We start from the raw sequence: 20925 nt of genomic DNA, 5'->3' as shown, positions 1-20925 counted from the left end.
TGGTACCGAGGTGGGGATCGGAGTTCCAGCACTGGCCTCTGACAGCCTCTGGGTCCCAGGTGGAATGGGTGGGGCGAGAGCCCTTGCCTTCTTCTCCAATCAACATCAGGGGTGTGGTGTCTTAGGCAAGGGTGGGTGCTGTGCGCCCTGCCGCCCACCATAGGCAGGGCCTGGGAACCCGGAGAGGACTCTCCCCACCTCCAGCCTCCGGCACTGTCCGCCAGGCAGGGCGGGGGCCAGCCCTGGTGTTGAGTAGCGGACCCCAGGGGGATGACTAAGCCTTGGCTGCGAGCAGACACGAGCCTGCCAAGTTATGAGACGATGATAACTCGGCCCCGAGCCTCTGGGGTCGTGGCCGTGGGCCGGCAGGGGCGAGGCGGGCGTCCGGAGGGCGGATAAAAGGGGCCGCGCTGCGCCGGGGCCGCTTTCTCCGCGCGGTGCCTGCAGGGCTCCTAGCGAGTGGCAGCTTGGGAGGGGCCCCCCGGGCGATCAGACTGGCACCTGAGCGGCCACCGCGTCCCGGCCAGGCGGGCAGACCGACCCCCTCCGCACCTCGAGCGCGACTGACGCAGGCAGGGCGCCCGGCCCCTCCTGGGGACCATCAGGTGCCGGCTGGGGGCTGTAGGGACCGGACGGAAGCAGGCGGTGTGAGGACCGACGACGCGGGCATGGCGGGGGCGGCCTGCGAGCCGGTGGCCAGGCCGAGCCTGACCTCCATCTCGTCTGGGGAGCTGCGCAGCCTGTGGACCTGCGACTGCGAGCTGGCCCTGCTGCCTCTGGCGCAGCTGCTGCGCCTGCAGCCCGGTGCCTTCCAGCTGCGCGGAGACCAGCTCGTGGTGGCCGGGCTCGGGGAGCCGGCGGCGGCGCGGGGGGGCTTCAACGTCTTCGGTGACGGCCTCGTGCGCCTCGACGGGCAGCTCTACCGCCTCAGCAGCTACATCAAGAGGTGGGTGGCCTCGCCGTGCGCCCTGGCCCGTCGCCTGGTACCCGCAGACGCCTCCACCCGGCTGCGGTCTCTGGGAGCCTGGGCTGTCCTCGCTGCCTGCAACACCGCGTGGCCCCTTGCTCCGTGCGCTTCTAGACTTTCCTTCTGCTTCTATCACCCGGAGCCTGCACGCTCACCCTGGTTCTTCTGCCTCTTGCACTGACATTTTGCAGCTGCTGCTTGAAGCCGCCCAGAAGGGCATCAGGACTGGGCGCGAGGGGGAGGGCAGGGGCCCCCAGCCGGAGCTCATGACTGGCGGACGCTTCTCCCATTCTGGCTCCTTAACTAGGTCAGATGAGCTCAAATTGGGAGCACACCCTTTAGGGGCTGTCTGCAGCTCTGCAAGACTCACATCCTGGCTTTGGAGCATGGGTGGCGGTGAGGAGCAGGGGGCATGCACCATTCTGAGCACTGCCAGCCCTCTCCAGTGAGGAGACCGAGTGGAGAAGCATGCAAAAGCTCAAAGTTTCCCATGTCTGGCCTCCTTTCGTGTTTCAAAAGTAAACAAACCGCAGCTGAGAAGGGAACAAAGCCCCTGGAAGTCCAGCCCGGGGCCATGTGGGCTGTGGAAGGCACAGATAAGTTCTGGGGAAATAAGTGAGAAACCTGAGGGTCTTAATGGGAAGGAGGCCCCCAGGATGCTTGACTGTTGTGGTCAAAGTGCCCCCAGGCTCTTCTTGGCAGACCAGCAGGATGTGGCCCAGCGATCTGAAGCAGGCTTTGGTGCCACGGGGTAAAGGAGGGCACTTCAGGCCTGAGTCCACATGGCCTCAGGCCTCCAGAGGTCACTCTTGGCAAGGGCCTGGAGTGCAAAGCCCTGTTATATTTGTGCTGAGAGGGCCAAGTGCCTGAAGAGGCAAGCATGGTCTAGAGTTTGACTCAGAAATGAATAAGATAGCCAGCTTTTGAGACACAGCGCCTTTGCTACTGGGAAAGACAGCGTGCTGTGGCACCCTGTGGGTAGGAGGGAGCCAAGAGAGGCAAGCAAACAAAATGAGATATTGAACGTGCAGTCTTCAAAACTCCTGGAGAAAAAACCTTGCTTTTCCAAAGATAATGAGGGCTTTGAATGCCTGAAGAACCATTCCCCAGCAAGAATTTCTCCCTTTCTTCGTGAAATGAAAATTCCAATTTCAAACCATAAGTGGAGGACTGTGGGAGGAACTGAGTCAGAAATCAGATGTGCACAGATTTAAAAAGAAGATACCCATTGTATTTGAGAACAGGGTATGAAAAATAAAAATGTCCAGAATGAACTAAAGCCATAAGTTAGGCTTTTGACAGAACCAGTTCTCCTAATTGTAGCAAATAGTGCTGCAGAATCTGAAATGATTTTGAAGTCCATCATCTAACTTTTGCTTTGAACACCTCCTACACAAAAGAAAATTAAACAACAGTGATTCCCCTGACAGCTTTGAATCTAGAATAAACAGCTGGGCCACAATGACCAGGTAACACAGACCAGGGTGCAAATACAAACCCACAAATAATAGGCTATCATTGTATAAGCAATACTGTGAGGGCTTTTGTACCTGGGAAATAGCAAGGAGCCTCCGAAAATAATTTAGGTGATGGAAGAAGGAGCTATCTATTGTCCTCAGGCAGGGAAGGAGTCTTTTATAACCGAGTGTGCAGTCCTGAAGGATGGCCAGGAGGGAATCTGGTCTAAATGGAGACAGCCTTCCAGACAGAGGGGGAGGACTGGATTCTGGGCAGCAGTGAGAGGTTCTGCCCTCGTGAATCAGGAGGTGGGAGGCATGCCGAAGCCAGAACTCAGATATCTAAAGCTTCGCTCCTCTGAGCTGCCAAATTTGCCCAGTTGCTTTTGGTTTTAGAGATAGCATACAACCTCCCTCCCTCCCTTCCCTCCCTCCCCACTTCCCTCCCTCCCCACCTCCCTCCCTCCTTCCCTCCCTTCCTTCCTTCCTTCCTTCCTTCCTTCCTTCCTTCCTTCCTTCCTTCCTTCCTTCTTTTTGAAAAATAAGCTCTGGCCAGTTTTATTAAAGATTTGCATGATTTTCTTTCACCAGTCTGTTCTGGCATGCTTCCAAAGATCTCAGGGCTGGGTGCAGTGCCTCATGCCTATAATCCCAGCACTTTGGGAGGCTGAGGTGGGCAGATTGCTTGAGTCCAGGACTTCGAGGTGGGCAACATAGTGAGACATCCTCTCTACAAAAATTAGCTGGGCATAGTGACATGCACCTGTGGTCCCAGCTGCTCAGGAGGCTGAGGTGGGAGGTGGATGGCTTGAATCTCAGAGGTGGAGCTCGCAGTGAGCCAAGATGGTGCCACTGCACTCCAGCCTAGGCAACAGAGTGAGACCCTGTCTCAAAAAAAAAAAAAAAAAATCTCAGAATCCCCTGGATCAGTGACACCAGGGTGCACTTCCTATGGTATTTTCCACATGCTGTGCCCAATTTAATGTTATTACTGCTGGAGTGGTAGATGGCAGTTTTGAGAGTGTGTGGCTTAGTTCTGTATTTCAGATTTCCTCAAGGCCAGGCAGTTGGTGGGGATGACCAGTTTCACTTTGCCTTGTGTATCATCTTCAGAGCCGGCTTGCCCAGCTTGTATTTTCCACCCTTCTTAATGGGTTTGGGCCTAGAGTGGATGGACTCCAGTGACTTTTCATCTTCTTTGTGGCCACCATATTCTGGCCTTGGATGTGGGATGGCCTCTAACCAAAAGCAGCCACCAAGATGGCCAGGGATCCCAAAAGGCAAAATGGTTCTTGATCATTTTGGACCATAGAACTTTTGAGAATTGTATGTAGATTCCCCAGAAATGCAGATATATACCCAATTTTTGCTGACCATCCAGGATGTTCATGAGATACTTGGACCCAGGTTAAGAATCCTTGCTCTATTAATTAATTAGTTCTTTTTAACTCAACAAATATTTTTGGCATATGGGATAAGCACCTGGTATAATTAGAATTTCTTTCTAGGACTTCATAAGTATATACTGTGGCTTTCATGAGGCCCTTTTCCAAGGAACCCCGAAAGGCTAAGAGGCACCGACCCTGACTTTCAGGTTATTCAATCGCTAAGAGAGCAAGAGGATGATTTTAGCAGCCCTACTTAGGTTTGTTTTCTAATACTTTAACATTTTTTCTAAGTACATACCTACTAAGTAAACTAAGGAAATCTAGCATAGAGGGAAAGTTTAGTGATGACCACCAGCTCTAAAGCTCCTTCAAAAACCTACTTTAAAAATATTTGTCCTATTTTGTAGGATTTATGGCAAGATCTTTATTTTTATTTTTTTCTTTCAAGAGCAGGATTTTCGCCCATGTTGTAAACACAATGTGCTCAGGACACGAGATGTGGGCAATGGTCATTCAGGGAGCCATTCACTCAACACTTAAAAGTCAAAATTACCATTAACTATGACACACACACACAAACACACACCTTTTTTCTTATAAAGCAGCCTCTTGGTGAAGTATAATGGCAAATGTTTGGCAAAGAAGACCTAGAGTCCCTTCTTTTTGGTGCTCCCCTAGCATGAAAGAGGCTGCTTGGGGAATAAAAATAAATACAATAATAATGGTGGCTACTAACATTTACTCAAATGATGCAAAGTATTTCACAGCTATTATCTCATAAAAGTTTACAAAGTTCGCATTACTGCTGTTTCTCCTTTTTACAGATGTAAGCATTAGGACTCAGAGCTTAAGTAATTTAGCTAGGTAAGATGCTGCTAAGTGGGAGAACCAGTAGAACCAGGAGAACCTATGCTTTCAGCAAATTACTTCAAACCTGAAATAATCTTGCTTTCTCACTCATTTTCTGAATCTACAAATAAATAACTGGAATTATGTCAGCTAGTGCACATCTTGTACAATCATCCTACAAAAGGAAGTAAGTGCAGTGATTTTAAGAAAGCCACTAAAAGCAGAGCTGTGACCTGCTCCTGGATGGGTGACAGTCACACCTACTCAGGGCGGAGAATGCAGGTGAGGTGAAGCGGCACTCATGGGGGTAAAATAAGGACAGTCGGGCTGGAACACACTTGGAAGTTTATTGGGGGAAGCCTCACCTCCATCCCGCAGTGGGAAGTGCTGGGCTCTGTCTGCCAGCCCAGGCCCAGTTCTCAGAAGAGATTCCAACTTGAGGCTGGGAGGTTGGAAGATGTGGTCTTAGATGTAGCACCCTGCTTAGGACAGCAGCCCCTTAGCAGGACACATAGTGATGTTGGTGGAATAATAACCATGCATTGAGCTGTGAGATTTTTAGGAGAGTCCGTCTAGAGGAAGGGCTCTGCTCTTTACTAGCTGAATGACCTTGGGAAATTTACTTACTGTCCATGGGACTCCGTTTCCTCAACTATAAAGTGGGAATAGTAATAATACCATTAAGCAGCACCAGAAGCCAAGAGCTTTACACACATTATTTAATCTCTTAGCCACTCATGGGGTACCTTTTTTTAGCCATATTCTACAGGTTAGGAAAATGAATTTCTGCAAGGTTTAAAACACTAGCTGAGGTCACAGAGACAGAAATCACACTCAGATCTGATGGGTCTACAGCAACGTGCCAACTGGCCTTCTTTCCTGCCTGTCTTCTTCAGAGCCAGGCTCTGGACTTGCAGCCACACTTGGGTCTCCTTTCTACTCTCAGCTCCCCTGGTCCTTGCCACCTACCTGCCTGCCTGCCTGCGTGCAGCCACCCCATAGTCCCCATGGATGGGCTAGGCCGTGGCTCTTCCTGGGGTGTCCCCTGCCTCTGCTCTTGTCCAACCCTTGTGGGCTGTTTGGCTTGACAGGACAATCTCTCTCCTACTACCCATCTCACCCCAATACATGGCTCTAACCTCAGGCCCCTCCTGATTTGCTCCCTTTGGCTTAACTAACTAGGAGAGAACCCAGTGGAGCCTGGACACATGAATACAGAGAACTATGCATTTCTCTGGCATTAGTATGTTTGAATGATTTACCGGTTTGCAAGCCTATGAATAGCAGGGACCATGTCTTAGACCGGTGCTTCTCAAACTTTAAATAAGCATGCAAGTCTCCTGGAGACCTTGTTAAAACACAGATTCTGATTGATTCTCGGGGGAGCCCCGGATTCATCATGCCAGGTGATTCCGGTGCTATTAGTCCAAGGATCACACTTTGAGCAAGAAGGTTATACATTCATCATTTCATACCAAAATGGTGTATTTTCTCATCTGTCTCCCTAAGAGACTGTATGCTCCTTAGAAGCAACGCTGTTTCCTTTCTCATCTCTGTGTCCCCAGTGCCCAGCGCACAGTAGGTACTCAGTAATCATTCCTCGCATGCATAAATGAATGAATCATTCTCTGCCCCATCAGAGTTTCACACACACTGTGTCAATAATTCCTTAAGGAATGAATGTATGAACATGTGTACCCTTGAATAATGTCTGTATGAGCCACACACATTAGAGTGAGAAGTGTAAAAATTTTGCTTTATTTCAGTAGAACTAGGGCAGAAGGCAGAGGGAAGAAGGAAAAATAGATTAGGGCGAGACTCTGTGTAAGGCGATCAAGCTAACACTGGAAAGTCATGGTAGGGGCAGCCTGCTTCCCCCAAGAGTAAAATGGCTTTGTAAGCTTTTGCTTAGTGTCATAGCAAAGAATTATGATGGTGGCAAGCAGTTCCTGGGCCTCCTACACAGACTATTGCAGTGTGTGTTCCTCTTTTTCTCTGCTCAACTGTCCATATTTTTTTTAATGAATACACACACACACACACACACACACACACACACACACACGAACTCCACCCGTTGATGGAGGCCATGGAGGATTTGAATTCCTATTTGTCACTGAGCAGAAATTGTTAGAGCCAAGAGAAATTTGGGGAAGCTTTGAAAGGTGGGTGTCTTAGAGGTGGGCCATCTTTCAGTGGCTCCTGATTTGCTAGAAGCAAAACACAATGCTCTTTTTTGGTCCTCCTTTTCAGATGTTGTTGTCATTAAGCTGCTCCCTTTAGCCTCCTAAACTGAAAAAATGAGGAAAGAAATTGGAACAAGGAAGGAACAACTCTTCCTCATTTATCAGATGCTGATATTTTCCTCATTTCCTGGGAACTCAAATGAACACAGCCCTGGTTGGGAGTCAGAAGCTTACAGAACTTCATCCTATGGGTTTGCCAAGTTGGCCAGGATTAGAGATACTCATGATGTTTATCAAGCATCTACTATGGGTTCAAATTCATATGTTTACATTGCATGTACTGCATTTGCTCATCATGAGGGAAAAAATACTGTTATGCCCTTTCCACAGATGAGTGAATAGGTGCAGACAGGTTAAAGAAGTCCCTCAAGGTCACAGTGAGTTGTGGCTCTGGAATTGAGTTCACATAGCCAGCAAATCAGGACATGAATTAGATCTTATTTTGAAATACTATGTTTCCCATTACATTGTCCTGCTGGGGTTTTTTGTTTGGTTGGTTGCTTTGGGTTGTTTGTTTGTTTGTTTGTTGAGATAGGGTCTTGCTCTGTTGCCCAGGCTGGAGTGCAGTGGTGCAGTCATAGCTCATTGCAGCCTGGAATTCCTGGACTCCAGCAGTCCTCTCGCCTCAGCCTCCTGAGTTGCTAGGAGTATAGGCATGCACCACCACACCTGGCTAATTTTAAAAATTTGTTGTAGAGGCAAGGTTTTCCTAGGCTGGTCTGGAACTGCGTTGCCCAGGCTGGTCTATAACTCATTGCCTCAAGCAGTCCTCCTGTGTTGACCTCCCAAAGTGCTGGGATTACAGATGTGAGCCACCACGCCCGGCCTTGTCCTGCCTTTTAATCTTTGGATTGAAGCCAGGCTTAGAAACTTTCATCCCAGAAGCATTTTGGGGCCAGGGTAAAGCAATGAAGAAATGAGAGTTTAAAGAAACTGTCTACCTTAAAGTGTTTGCTTTTCATTCCTAATGATAAGAATTTCAGCAACTATGATAAATATTCAATATGTAGAAGCAATATTTGCATTAGTAATTCTGAAATATCTATGATTAAAGCCCGGGTGTGATGGCTCACACCTGTAATCCCAGCACTTTGGGAGGCTGAGGCAGGCAGATCATTTGAGGTGAGGAGTTCGAGACCAGCCTGGCCAATGTGGTGAAACCCTGTCTCTACTAAAAATACAAAAATTAGCCAGGCATGGTGGTGCATGCCTGTAATCCCAGCTACTTTGGAGGCTGAGGCAGGAAAATTGCTTGAACATGGGAGGCAGATGTTGCAGGGAGCCAAGACTGTGCAAGTGCCCTCCAGCCTGGACGAAAGAGTGAGACTCCATCTCAAAAAACAAACAAACACACAAACAACGAAGATCAAATAACTAGTCCCTAATATAATCTAGTAAGGATAGTCTTAAACTAAAACCAGTGATTACATGTCAGAAACTTAAATATCTGTGCACCTTAACAACTAAATTCTCCGATCTTACTGTATTTTAGTGAATGCTCACATTTATTTATTTCAATGGAATTTCAAGGTGTTTAACAATTGGACCATAACTGGGAGGCTAGGGACGGAGGAATTAATGAGGTATTTCTTATCTGTGGCCTGGCTAGAGATTGGGAGCTTATTAAGTAGGGATCTTGCCACAGTCTCTTGTCTGTAAGTTCTGGCATCAGAGGTCTTCTATAAGCAGTGTTTTCACACATCTGTGGTACAGTGATAACTGGCATGCACTGTGATGAGGTTTACAGCCTGTTAAGGAGCTGAAATTCAAGTACCCCTGAATCACCAAAGGCAGATTAAATTATGTTGCATGTAGTTTTATTATCCAAGGTGTTTTATGTAGCTCATGTGTAGGTCATACATTACACTCAACGTGTGGCTATCCAGCAGACTTCCTTCTGTGACCATGCCAAATACTTGCTCTTTGAGCCCAGTAGCATTTGAAAAAGCCTTCCACCAAATTCCAGGGAAAACTGATTATTCTCTGAACCAGAGATCATTTGTAATTTGAGATTTTTATTTGTGGGATCACTGACCCATCGGATGTCAATCAATTTTGCACGCAGAGGGAAATACTGCACTGGCATTTGTGTCATCAGAAAAGGCATCACAACTGCAGATTTTCTGGGTGCATTGTACACAAATGCCATGTGCTTTCCATTAAGAATGACAATCAGACTCCAGATATTGAGAGAATAGAAGAATCACCATGAGGAATATAGTAAAGAAGCTGAAATGACCATGACTGAACTCCATGTAAACAGGGTGGTAGGAGAATAGGAAACCTGCCTCGAATGGGTCACAGGTGGAGCCTACCCCCTGCCTGCATCACCCATCTATTTTTTTATGTTTCTGTCAACCAGACTTGCCCTTTTCTTCCTCTGTTGCTACAGGGGTTTTCTTTCTCTTTTCTCCCTCTGTATCCTCACCCCCAATGTAACCACAGACTTCACCTTCTCTTCACCCGCTTCCCAAGCCACTCTTGCCTGCCTGCCTAATGATAATTTCAGCAACTATGATAAATATTCAATATGTAGAAGCAATATTTGCATTAGTAATTCTGAAATATCTATGACATTTGTGCCGGGTGTTTGGCAGCTGAATAGATGGATGGCAAGAGGGATGCGTGAGCACAGGGGCACCCTGCACTGCCTCCTTCCACTGACCCCTTTCTAGCCTCTGAGCCCCTCCAGCATAATAAGGCAATGAGACACATGTAAATGCCCACCTGGTGCCTGGCCCATCAGTGGGACTCAATGAAGTTGCTGCATGAATGAATGAATGAGCCCAGCAAATGGTGGTTTTCTTTTTCCTGCCTTCTCCTTTGCTTTCTTTCTCTAGTAACTTTTGGCAGTTGGTCAACCGGGTCAAAGAAGGGCAGGAAAATTCTCTCCCAGCTGACGTGCAACACCAGCACCACTTCCCTCAGTCTCCTGAGGTTCCCCCCATCTCACCTCCTTTCTCCTGTTCTGCCCAGGTGAGGGTGAGGGCAGGGGAGGGGTGAAGGAAGAACCATACCAAAGCCCCGTGTGGGTCTGCATTCTCTTACCTGGCCGTCCATTCCCTTGTAACACCCCAGCGCCCCACCCCAGTGCCCCTCCTCCATTCCCATCGTCCTCTCCTCGACTCCTGCCATCCTCACCCACTCTGTGAGCATCAACATCCGCACCCACCTTTTTCTTCTCTGGAACGCTGCAGCCCCATGTTCCCCTCCCCACCCCAGGAACAGCTCCCAAGCAGCCACCACTACAGATGCGGTGGGAGGTGAAGACTGCTTTAAAAGCTCCGTGAAATAGAAGGCAGGAAACATTTTAGAGGCTCCATCAGGGGTCAGGTTTTAAACGCTCTCAAAATCAGGTCTGACAATCCCAGCAGAAAGATAATGACATAGATTTCTAAGAAACCACGCTGGGAGACAGCCGAGCGGAAGCCGTGTTTTCCTGCCTCAGGGTAGATATTCTCTCGCACGCTCTTGACACATGCCCTGGTCACTGTCTTGCGTGCTGGCCCCTCCGAGGGGTGGTGGGAGGTGGACGCAGGGGAGGGATGCCGAGAGTACTGTGGCCGCCACTCCCTGCAGCGGCTGTTTTCTCGCCAAGGCTGTGATTTTCATGTCAGGCACTGGAAGGACAACCAGCCAGAAAGAATTGCTTGGAGCTGTCTCTGCTGATGACTAGATACAAGAAACAAACATGCTGTGGTGTAGCAAAAGGCAGCCCGCGCACTCAGCTCAGCCAGCCACTCGCTCCGTGCAGATGCTCGCAGCTGTGTCAATGGGGAACCAGCTCCGTGTTTCAGAGAGACTGCGGCAGGCGCATCCTTCAGCCCGCTGGGTGCCATTCAGCCTGCCTATATCCACATGGCATCTGAGCTTGGGTTTAGTTAGAAAATTAACTAGCTTCTTCAAGGAAGCTAATCTGCACTTGGACCTTTTTATCAACGATGCGGACAGAGACGTAGCTAGGCTGCTTGGAAGATGTGAAGGGGAGGGAAGAAAGCTAACATGCTGGATGACACAGTCAGGATTCAGGAAGATCTTCCTAAATGAGAATAATGAATGAAAACCAAAAAGGTTAAATTTAACAAGGATGTAGTGAAAAGTCCAACATCAGTTGTTTTAGTTTTTTAATTACACAAGCTCAGCATAGGGGAGATGTGAATTAGTGATAGTTCATATGAATATGGGTTGATTCTGTAATCTATGGAGGGGGCTGGTTTATCTTGGGATTAGCGGGGAAGTGGGGAGAAGGAAAGGAAAATTCCAGACCCACAAGTCAAACAGGATGACTCCACTGGAGAAAATTCAGCTAATTCTACTTATTATGTAGAATTCATTATCAATTCAGAGGGACTTAGAGCTCTTATAGCTTCAAATGAACGCTTTTAGCCCAAATGACAGATGATACTGATGATCATCTGGTAAAGTCTGAGAGCCAAGCGTTGATGCCAGGACACCACCAGGACCATGGCTGCCTGTGGGCTGCACGCTGATCCTTCAGCCAATCAGCCATGACCAGAAAGATTCATTTATATGGTGACCTCTATAAGGATGCATTTCAAGGAACTTCCCTCCAAGGTCTGGGGCTGTGGCTGATACCTGTCCAGTACATGCTCTTCCTAACTTAGATGAAAGGGTATGGTACATTTGCAATGATCTCTGCTTTTTCATAGGTATGTGGAACTGACCACCTACTGTGATTATAAAGACTACAGGGAAACTATATTGAGCAAACCAATGTTGTTCTTTATTAATGCACAGACCAAAAAAGACACTTCAAAAGGTAAGTATCTATATTAGTCCATTCTCACACTGCTATAAAGAAATACCTAAAACTGGGTAATTTATAAAGAAAAGAGGTTTCATTGGATCACGGTTCTGCAGGCTGTTCAGGCTTCTGCTTCTGGGGAGGCCTCAGGAAACTTACAATCATGGTGGAAGGTGAAGGGAAAGCAGGCACGTCTTACGTGGAGCAGGAGGAAGAGAGCGGAAGGGGAGGGGCTACACACTCTTAAACAACCAGATCTAGCAAGAACTCACCCACTATCGTGAGAACAGCAAGGGGAAAATTCACCCCCATGATCCAGTCATCTCTCACCAGGCCCCTCCTCCAACATTGGGAATTACAGTTTGACATGAGATTTGGGCAAGGACACAAATCCAAACCGTATCTAAATAGTTTTGGTTTGGTCCTTGCTGGGACCAAACTGGGCTGGGGTGTGGACTGATGAGCAGGGCAGAAATCAGCTTGTGACAAGATAGACAGCAAGGAGCCTGGTGTGTGAGGCCACCTGAAGCACAGCACAGGCCTGCAGAACAAACCCCTCAGTGATCCTAGGGCAGAAGCCACCTGTCTGGGAGCTTCTTTTCTACTTCCTGCCTAGGCAGGAAGTGATCTGACATTCTGAGACTTTGGAGGTTGCAGAAATGACTAGAGTGATGAGGAGGATATATAACATGCTCTACCACATATCAAACACCTACTATGTCTCAGAAGTGCTCTAATGTAATGGATCACCACAACAACTTTGTAGGGCTTATCAACTGAGGACGTTATGAACATGAACATCATTACTATCAATAATTATTCTGGGATGAAGGTATAAACTGACCCGGGCAAACTAGGATGCGTAATTATCCCACTTAGGAGGTGCTTACACTATTCCCATTTTATAGATGAGGAAACTAAGAAAATAAATAGCTGTTGTGGATGCTTTTCTGTTTCATGCCATGATGTTGGAATGTCATGTTTAGCCACATCTCTTTATTGTTTCTTCCAAGAAATCAGATTCGCTGGTAACAACTATATTAAACCAAATTTCAGTATGAAAATGTCTCCATTTTGCCTTCCTCCTCCTGCTCAGAATGATATGTGGGGGAAGTCATGGGCATAACGTTCTGTAATAGAAGTAGAATTTCTTAAACTTGCTTCTAACTAACATTCTTAAAATGAGTCCAAGGAAATAAGAAATGATCCATGAATTTCAAATAGATTTCCCCAAACATTCACTCTCATTCAGATTTGTGGAGCTCTCTCTGCTCATTTGACAATAAAAAGTCACGATGCTCTTTCTGCAGGAGAGGCCAGGAACAGAATGCCCAGTAGCAAGAAGTGCTCGTTAGAACATCTGAAGCCCACGTGTTCTTTGGCTTGATTATAACCAGAAAGCCAGATAGTCCTTTAGGAATGTAATTCACAGCTGTATCAAGTACACCTCCTGCATCGATCACTCAGGAGGAATCTAAAAAAAGAGTAAGAGCCCTCTTCATTTTAACATTTTAATGAAAGTATAGGTAGTAGTACAAGGAGGAATTTGTAGGTAGCCTACAGAATGTATGAAGTTGTCGAACAACTATTATGGAAGGAGGCACGTGTCTGAGGCATGCTATAATGTGATGAATCTCCACAACAGAAATCCAGAAATCCACTACTAGTTAACTGTGATAAAAGCCATAAAGTGAAGAGGCTCTATGACACAAAGATTAAGATGGTCAATTTTAAATTGCAAAATTATGATTAAGGCAATATGTCTAGTCTTGCTGTTATTCTAAACTGCACTTTTGTGCAAATCGGAAAAAGCCACCATTTCCTCAAGACGATTACTAATGCTTCCCACAAGTTTGTCATAATATAAAAATAATGCCTGTAAATGTGAATGACAGCCTCTGGAGTTAGGCAGTGTACAACCTGCCCCATCAGTACAACCGTGGAGTGTGGTGGCCATGAGTATATAATGAGCCCAGAGGTGTTAGTTTGGTTTACGTGAGATTTAATTGAAAGTATCAAGGAGTTTGCTTGCTTTGTTTATGTATTGTCTTAAAGAGGATATAAGGCAGCTTATATCTAAAGTGCCCAAAAAATAATTCTGGAGAAAGAAAAACATGAGTAAGAAAAACAAAATGAATAAGGTTAGTTTAAAATGCCTTCCTCGAGGACGTAAACACTTGCTGTTGGTGGACCGAAGGTTTGTCTCTGAGATATCTCAAAGTCAGTGTAAAACACTGAGTTCTAAAAATCACACAGTGGCTGGTCCCTGGCTGTTAAATGGAAGAGAACACAGGTATCTATGTGTCTCCTTAGACCAAGGACTGAGTAATTAAGGCCATGGAGCTTGATGCTGGGGACTGGAAAAGTTAAGAGGTTGCTGGTTAATACCATTTTATATTTCCTAATGAGTAAACAACCTTCTTTTGGCTTAAATCATGCAGAATTGGACATGAGGGGTTACCGAACCAATCAATCAACAACAAAAAAATCTGTCTGCCAGGACAGACACGTGGTATTATTTAAACAATGAGAGGGAGATGTTTTCCCACTTGGGATTGTGTTAGAGGTAGCGGCAGGGAGAAGAATCAACCTCTGGTTGCCTTGGTCCATAGACCCCTAGACTAGCCATTTGTCAGAAGCATGTCTGGTCCCTGGAGAAGCTGGGGAGAGCTGGGCACGGGGGGGGGGTAGGGGTGGAGGTGGAAAGCATGGAGCAGCCCCGTTTCCTGACCTTTGCAGATTTTCTTTTGCAAATAAGAAAGTTTCTGTAAGAGCCAAGCTGTGATTTGAATACCCAGCAAGTCATGGTGGCTTATGCCTATAATCCCAGCACTTTGGGAGGCCATGCCTGGCAGATTGCGCGAGTTCAGGAGTTCAAGACCACCCTGGGCAACATGATGAAATCCTGTCTCTGCAAAAAAATACAAAAATTAGCCAGGCATGGTGGCAAATGCCTGTGGTCCCAGCAACTTGGAAGGCTGAGGCAGGAGGATCACTTGAGTCCAGGAGGTTGAGGCTGCAGTGAGCCTTGATTACACCACTGTACTCCAGCCTGGGTGACAGAAACTCTGTCAAGAAGAAGAAAGAAGAAGAAGAAGAAGAAGAAGAAGAAGAAGAAGAAGAAGAAGAAGAAGAAGAAGAAGAAGAAGAGGAAGAGGAAGAGGAAGAGGAAGAGGAAGAGGAAGAGGAAGAGGAAGAAGAAGAGGAGGAAGAGGAAGAGGAAGAAGAAGAAGAAGAAGAAGAAGAAGAAGAAGAAGAAGAAGAAGAAGAAGAAGAAGAAGAAGAAGAAGAAGAAGAAGAAGAAATCCAGCAAGGCAGGCACATGAAAACCGGCTATCTCGATCTTCCACTTTCCTTCCCCACACTGGATACATGCTGTGGAGGCACAGTTCTCATCTGTGATAATTATAGAGTGGAATTTTTGATTTCTGAGACTCCAGTTACAAACTGCAGCCTTGTGGGAGCTGATTGTCTAGCCTGCCTTTACAGCAGCCCAGAACCTCCTTCAAATCTGCAAAATTCTCAGAAACACTTCTAGAAATCTGGCGAGGCTTTGTAGTAAGGTTGTGAGGGAGCAGAGAGGAAGGTTATAAATGAATAAAATCTCCAAAGGAGGTGGGAACCACTGCTATAGCAAATTATAAGAAGCATGCTTATGGCACATGGACACACTTGTTTCTGAATTCTGCTTGCTAATTTCTAGAAAGGACGTACGCGTTTCTTGTAAACACAAGGCACCCCAAGATAAGAAGACAGATAGAGCAAGGGATGGACATGGTCATCTCCTCAGTGATTGGAGAAAGTTACCGGCTTCAGGTAAGTCTAGCCTGTCTGAATCCAGGGCTGTCAACCACATGGAAGGAGCTTGTGCATTTCATGCAGGAACTGAGGCCCTATTGCCCTGGCTTAGGCCAAGAGAATGGCCTTTAGAAAACAAAGTGCATTCAGACACTTGATTCTCGAAGGTGGCATTATTGCTACCAATAAAATGAGTTTAGTTCTTAGCAACCTATTAGAAATGGGTAAGAATAAATGTAACTTTGGCCAAGCAGTTCAGAATTTTTAGATGGAATATGATGCAAATGCAAAGTTTTGTTAGAAAAAATAAAGACAACAAAAAATATCTGTGAGAGTGAAAGGGAAATAAGAGGTGTGATGTTTTGGATATTTGGGCGGTTGTTAGTTCTACAATGTCAACAGGATACTTAATGTCCGGGAAGTCAATGCAATGTTCCTCTCTCTTTCAGTTTGATTTTCAAGAGGCAGTGAAGAATTTCTTCCCCCCAGAAAATGAAGTGGTTAATGGAGAAAATTTAAGCTTTGCATATGAATTCAAAGCTGACGCATTATTTGATTTCTTCTATTGGTTTGGGCTCAGTAATTCCGTTGTAAAAGTAAATGGAAAAGTTCTGAATTTGTCAAGTACAAGTCCAGAAAAGAAGGAGACGATTAAGTTATTTCTGGAAAAAATGAGTGAGCCTTTAATCCGAAGGAGCAGTTTCTCTGACCGAAAGTTCAGTGTAACTTCCAGAGGTATGTTAAAAATTCCCAAGGACATGTGGAAGGTAGTTAAATAAAAGGGTAGAATAAAACAATGGAAGAGAGTCAATTGATTCAAAAGGCAAGACCTATTAACAAAAGGGAAATAGATCACAAAATTCGGAAAGTAAGAAGTGGGACATGTTTATTACCAAAAACAAATGTAGTGACTTTTCCTTTTGGGCCCCTTTAAGTTTTCTGACATCAGGATTATATTATGCAGTATACCCCAAAATGACTTTAAAGATTATTGTTAATTTAAATGAGTATTAATGATCATTTAAGTATTATTGGCAATCATTTAAATATTAGGAAAGAATGCTGCCTTCCAAATGTTCATATTCTATATAACAGAATGTGAACAAAAATAATCAGTTGGGAGGAGTCTCTATATGGTCAAGATATCAATCTTTTTTTTTTTTTTTTGAAACAGAGTTTCACTCTTGTTGCCCAGGCTGGAGTTCAGTGGTGTGATCTCGGCTCACTGCGACCTCAGCCTTCTGAGTTCAAGCGATTCTCCTGTGTCAGCCTCCCGAGTAGCTGGCATTCCAGGCGCCCACCACCACGCCTGGCTAACTTTTGTATTTTTTTTTTTTTTTTTTTTTTTTTGAGACGGAGTCTCACTCTGTCACCCAGGCTGGAGTGCAGTGGCACAATCTCGGCTCACTGCAAGCTCTGCCTCCTGGGTTCACACCATTCTCCTGCCTCAGCCTCTCCGAATAGCTGGGACTACAGGCGCCCGCCACCACGCCTGGCTAATTTTTTGTATTTTTAGTAGAGATGGGGTTTCACCGTGGTCTCGATCTCCTGACCTCGTGATCCGCCCGCCTCGGCCTCCCAAAGTGCTGGGATTACAAGCGTGAGCCACCGCGCCCGGCCAACTTTTGTATTTTTAGCAGAGATGGGGTTTCACCATGTTGGCCAGGCTGGTCTGGAACTCCTGACCTTGTGATCTGCCTGCCTCAGCCTCCCAAAGTGCTGGGATTACAGGTGTGAGCCACCAGGCCCAGCCAAGATATCAGTCTTTACAGTATTTGGAAGGGTTCTCCAGATTTGGACAGAACACAAAAGAATAACTCTTGAGAAGGTTTCATTTAACACACTCTTGATGACATGTGGCAGGTTCTTGGTATTGACACCCGTGTGGCTGCAGGTGGCATGAATCATGGCTTGTCTGGATGTGTCTTCTGCAGAGCCCATTCTCTCTGTCTTTTGCTAGTCTGGACTGGAGAGCAACTTCCCTGAGTCAGGACTCTTGCTGCTAATTGCAGAAAACCAGCAGTCTCTGTGAAGTTGTGGTGTTCTCAGAGTTCAACTGTAAAATGCAGAGTCCTCATTAATTGTATTTACAGGCTGTGTTTTTTGCTTTTTTGTGTGTGTTTTTCATTTTTTGAGATGGAGTCTCGCTCTGTCACTCAGGCTGGAGTGCAGTGGTGCCATCTCGGCTCACTGCAACCTCCTCCTCCTGGGAACAAGCGATTCTCGTGTCTCAGCCTCCCAAGTAGCTGGGACTACAGGTGCGTGCCACCATACCCAGCTAATTGTTGTGTTTTTAGTAGAGACGGGTTTTCACCCTGTTAGCCAGGCTGGTCTCAAACTCCTGCCCTCAAGTGATCCAACTGCCTCAGCCTCCCAAAGTGCTGGAATTACAGGTGTGAGCCACTACGCCTGGCCACAGCCTGTGTGTCTTTCTTCAAATGTTTACAACAAAAATGCTTGCTACTAGCTATTTCTTATCCTAGATGTGGTCTCTCTCTTTCTCTCTTCCTCTCTCCTTCCCTCCTTCCTCCTCTCTCTCTCCATTTCTTTCTCTTTCTCTCTGTGTGTTTTTCTCTCCTGCTCGTTCTCCATCTCTGTCTTCATTTCAGTCTCTATCTCTTCCATCTCCATTTCTGTCTCTGTCTGTTTCTCTCTCTTTCCCTCTCTTTCTGTCTCTCTGTCTTTCTATTCATCTCTTCCCGTGTCGTTTCAGCTTTCTCTGCCTGGGAGTTACTCACAAAGATGCTTTTGTGCTCTGCTCTGTTGCAGTCATGTGGAGGATTATACTCTGATCCTTTTGGAGGGGATGATTAACTGGCCCCTTTGCTGCAGTGCCATATGTGCCTGGGCCTTTCTCTGACACCCCTGAGTTCACCTATCAGCCCCAGCAGCCTGGGCAGGATTTTCCAGTTTCACCATGGCTCACCCTCTGTCCTGTGGGCTGCCCGGAGTGTCCACCCCATCTTTGGGACACTGAGGAACATTTGAAGTTAGGCAGTGCTTCCTTGAAAGTTTACTCTAAGCCAGCTCCGGGGCCACTTCAACTTCAGAGGAGTGTGGCAGGATCCTTCCTGGAAGCTGTCATCATGCACTGCAGGACAGCACAGCCAAGATGCACCTCCTGCTTGTCACGCAGTCCGAACCTGGCACCCACGACAGGCAGAGCACAGAGCCACTAGGGTGCTAACCTGGCCCCATCCCCTGCAAAAACTGGCCTCTGTCTTCAGTAACTATTCCCAAAATAGAAGCCTTTTGCCCTCAAGTGTGAAAGAGTATATTAAGCTCATTGCAAGTTCACTCTAGCCCGCAAAAAAGCAAGTGATAATCTTGCCCCACTAATTAAAAAAAAGCAACACATTTCTGTTTAGCCTTTTGAATTTTTCTGAGGAAGCCAGGATTCTCTATTAATTATTGAAATAGTTATGTTGCATGAATTTGAAAGGCACTGTTGGTTTTTCTTCTTTCACTGATGGTAATAATGCACGCTTTGTTTACTGTTTTTTAGGTTCAATAGATGACGTTTTTAACTGCAATCTGTCACCCAGATCATCTCTGACAGAGCCTCTTTTGGCAGAATTACCATTTCCAAGTGTTCTGGAATCTGAAGAGACACCCAACCAATTTATCTGATTGGACTGAACATTCTAGCAGTTGCTCCCACACTCCAGGCCTGTGCTAGACTATAGGCTGGGGGAAGGGTAGGAGGTGGGAGGCAGATACTTCCACCTGCGTGTCAATCTCCGGCTCCTCCATGGCTTCTATGGAGGACTCCTCTCTTCTGCTTCTGTGAATGTAATGCCCTGGCAGGCCCAGGGCAGCTGATTCCCCTAAAGGTTATGATTACCAGGATGGAAAGGCCTTGGTCCCATGGCATCGGGTGGGGCTGGGGGATATTCTCTACTTTGAACACTTCTCCAAAGAGGCAGAAGGGCCACAGAGTTCTGCCACCCTGAACATTTTTCTCAGTTTCCTGGGAGTTTTCCTGGCAGCCTTTGTGGGAGTGGTCTGACTGGCTGTTGACCCAGCATGCTTCATAAATCAGGGTTTGGCCTTCTGCTTGGAGCATCCGACCCCTTTATCTCAAACCTATCGAGCAATGGGTTAAGAGTTCTATTCTCTTGCCAACCTGCCTGGGCAAAAGCCTGTGTCATCATCTTTCACTGGAAGGCAAATATGTTTTTCATCCTGCCGTATGACACCTATGAGAAACGTTCACGGTGAGGTTCACTGGAGGAGTAGCTAGGATGCTAGGACAGTAACCCTGCCACACACTGCCCGAAATTGGAGCTCCCTTGGCCTCCCTCTTAACTAAGTGACCCAGGTAGAAGGAAACCAGGAGATATGCTACCGAACAATGACAGGGGAAGGGTATTGGACACGGCAGTGTCCTCCTTATTGAAAACACATTATGTCAGTTGGGTATTTTAAATAAGCTTTTAGCAATCCTAACACTAAAAGCAAAATAGAAGAAAGCTATACCATTACCATAATCCATTTTTCATCTCATGGCTACAATGGAGTTCTTGAAAAGGAAAAAAAAAAATCCTATCTACATATAAAAACCTGCATGAATGAATCACTACATATGCTTATAATGGGGAAGAGTTATGGGTCCTGAGTGTAATTTTTTATCCTCTCTTACAAAGTTTCTGTATTATGCATTTTGATAACACTACTGATGATCCTTCCACTTATATTTGAAATGTTATGTACCACATTTGCACAATTAACACTTTTCTTAGCATTCAACCTAGAATTGATTAAATTTGTGACTGAGGCTTCATGTGAGCTTTCCATTGTGGTTTGTGGGTGGTGTATTTGCCTTGTAATTTACTGAATTACAATAAGAATTGTGGGTTTTCATAGCCACTTTCTCAAGAAGAGCCTTTTGAAGAACAAAGCTATGAAGTATTTGAAGAAAGGAAATAAAATTTGATACTGATCTTTCAGAAAAAAGAAGGGGAATGCTACTTAATAACAGAAGATGTTAAACATCTATTATTACGCTCAGTAAAAAATGAAGAGTATTAACAATAAACTAAGTTTTACACCAGTGCAAACAAACTTTAGGTGGATATCAAATATGAAATGCTTCCCAAAGGAAACAGAAACTCTATTCACAAATCTGACAAAGAAGACTTTTTTTTAAGTAGCAGAATTGAGAAAAACCATCAGTATCACCCCAGGAATGGACTAAAGATCTCGAAGGGTTCTTTCACCATTAAAACTTCTTTTCAGTCAACTCTGAATCAAATGCATTCGCCCATTCCATATTTACTCAGCAAAGTTTTATTGATTGCCTGTAAGAAATATACACTGTGCTAGTGTATTTTATTAGTAAATACCACAAAGAAGTTATATTGGGCAATCTTTAAAATTGATGAAAAGCCTAGGAACAGATCTTCCTGGGTAAAACAGGCCTCACACTGAGTATAAATGTGGCCCAATGCTGATA

General features: G+C 45.9%; 1 protein-coding gene across 1 annotated transcript; it reads left to right on the top strand.

The window, feature by feature from the left end:
* The first annotated feature begins 349 nt into the window (after window positions 1-349).
* MEDAG (mesenteric estrogen dependent adipogenesis) lies at window positions 350-20253 on the top strand. The gene is made up of 5 exons (XM_012501953.2): window positions 350-946; window positions 11578-11687; window positions 15376-15488; window positions 15920-16205; window positions 18976-20253. Exons 1-5 carry the CDS (start codon window positions 669-671, stop codon window positions 19098-19100), a joined length of 912 nt encoding a protein of 303 aa, XP_012357407.2. The 5' UTR covers window positions 350-668; the 3' UTR covers window positions 19101-20253.
* The last annotated feature ends 672 nt before the right edge of the window (window positions 20254-20925 follow it).

Source organism: Nomascus leucogenys, chromosome 9, assembly GCF_006542625.1.
Source record: "Nomascus leucogenys isolate Asia chromosome 9, Asia_NLE_v1, whole genome shotgun sequence".
NCBI classification, from domain to species: domain Eukaryota; kingdom Metazoa; phylum Chordata; class Mammalia; order Primates; family Hylobatidae; genus Nomascus; species Nomascus leucogenys.
The sequence above is the reverse complement of the archived record's forward strand: the minus strand, read 5'-3'. Positions and strand labels throughout refer to the sequence as shown.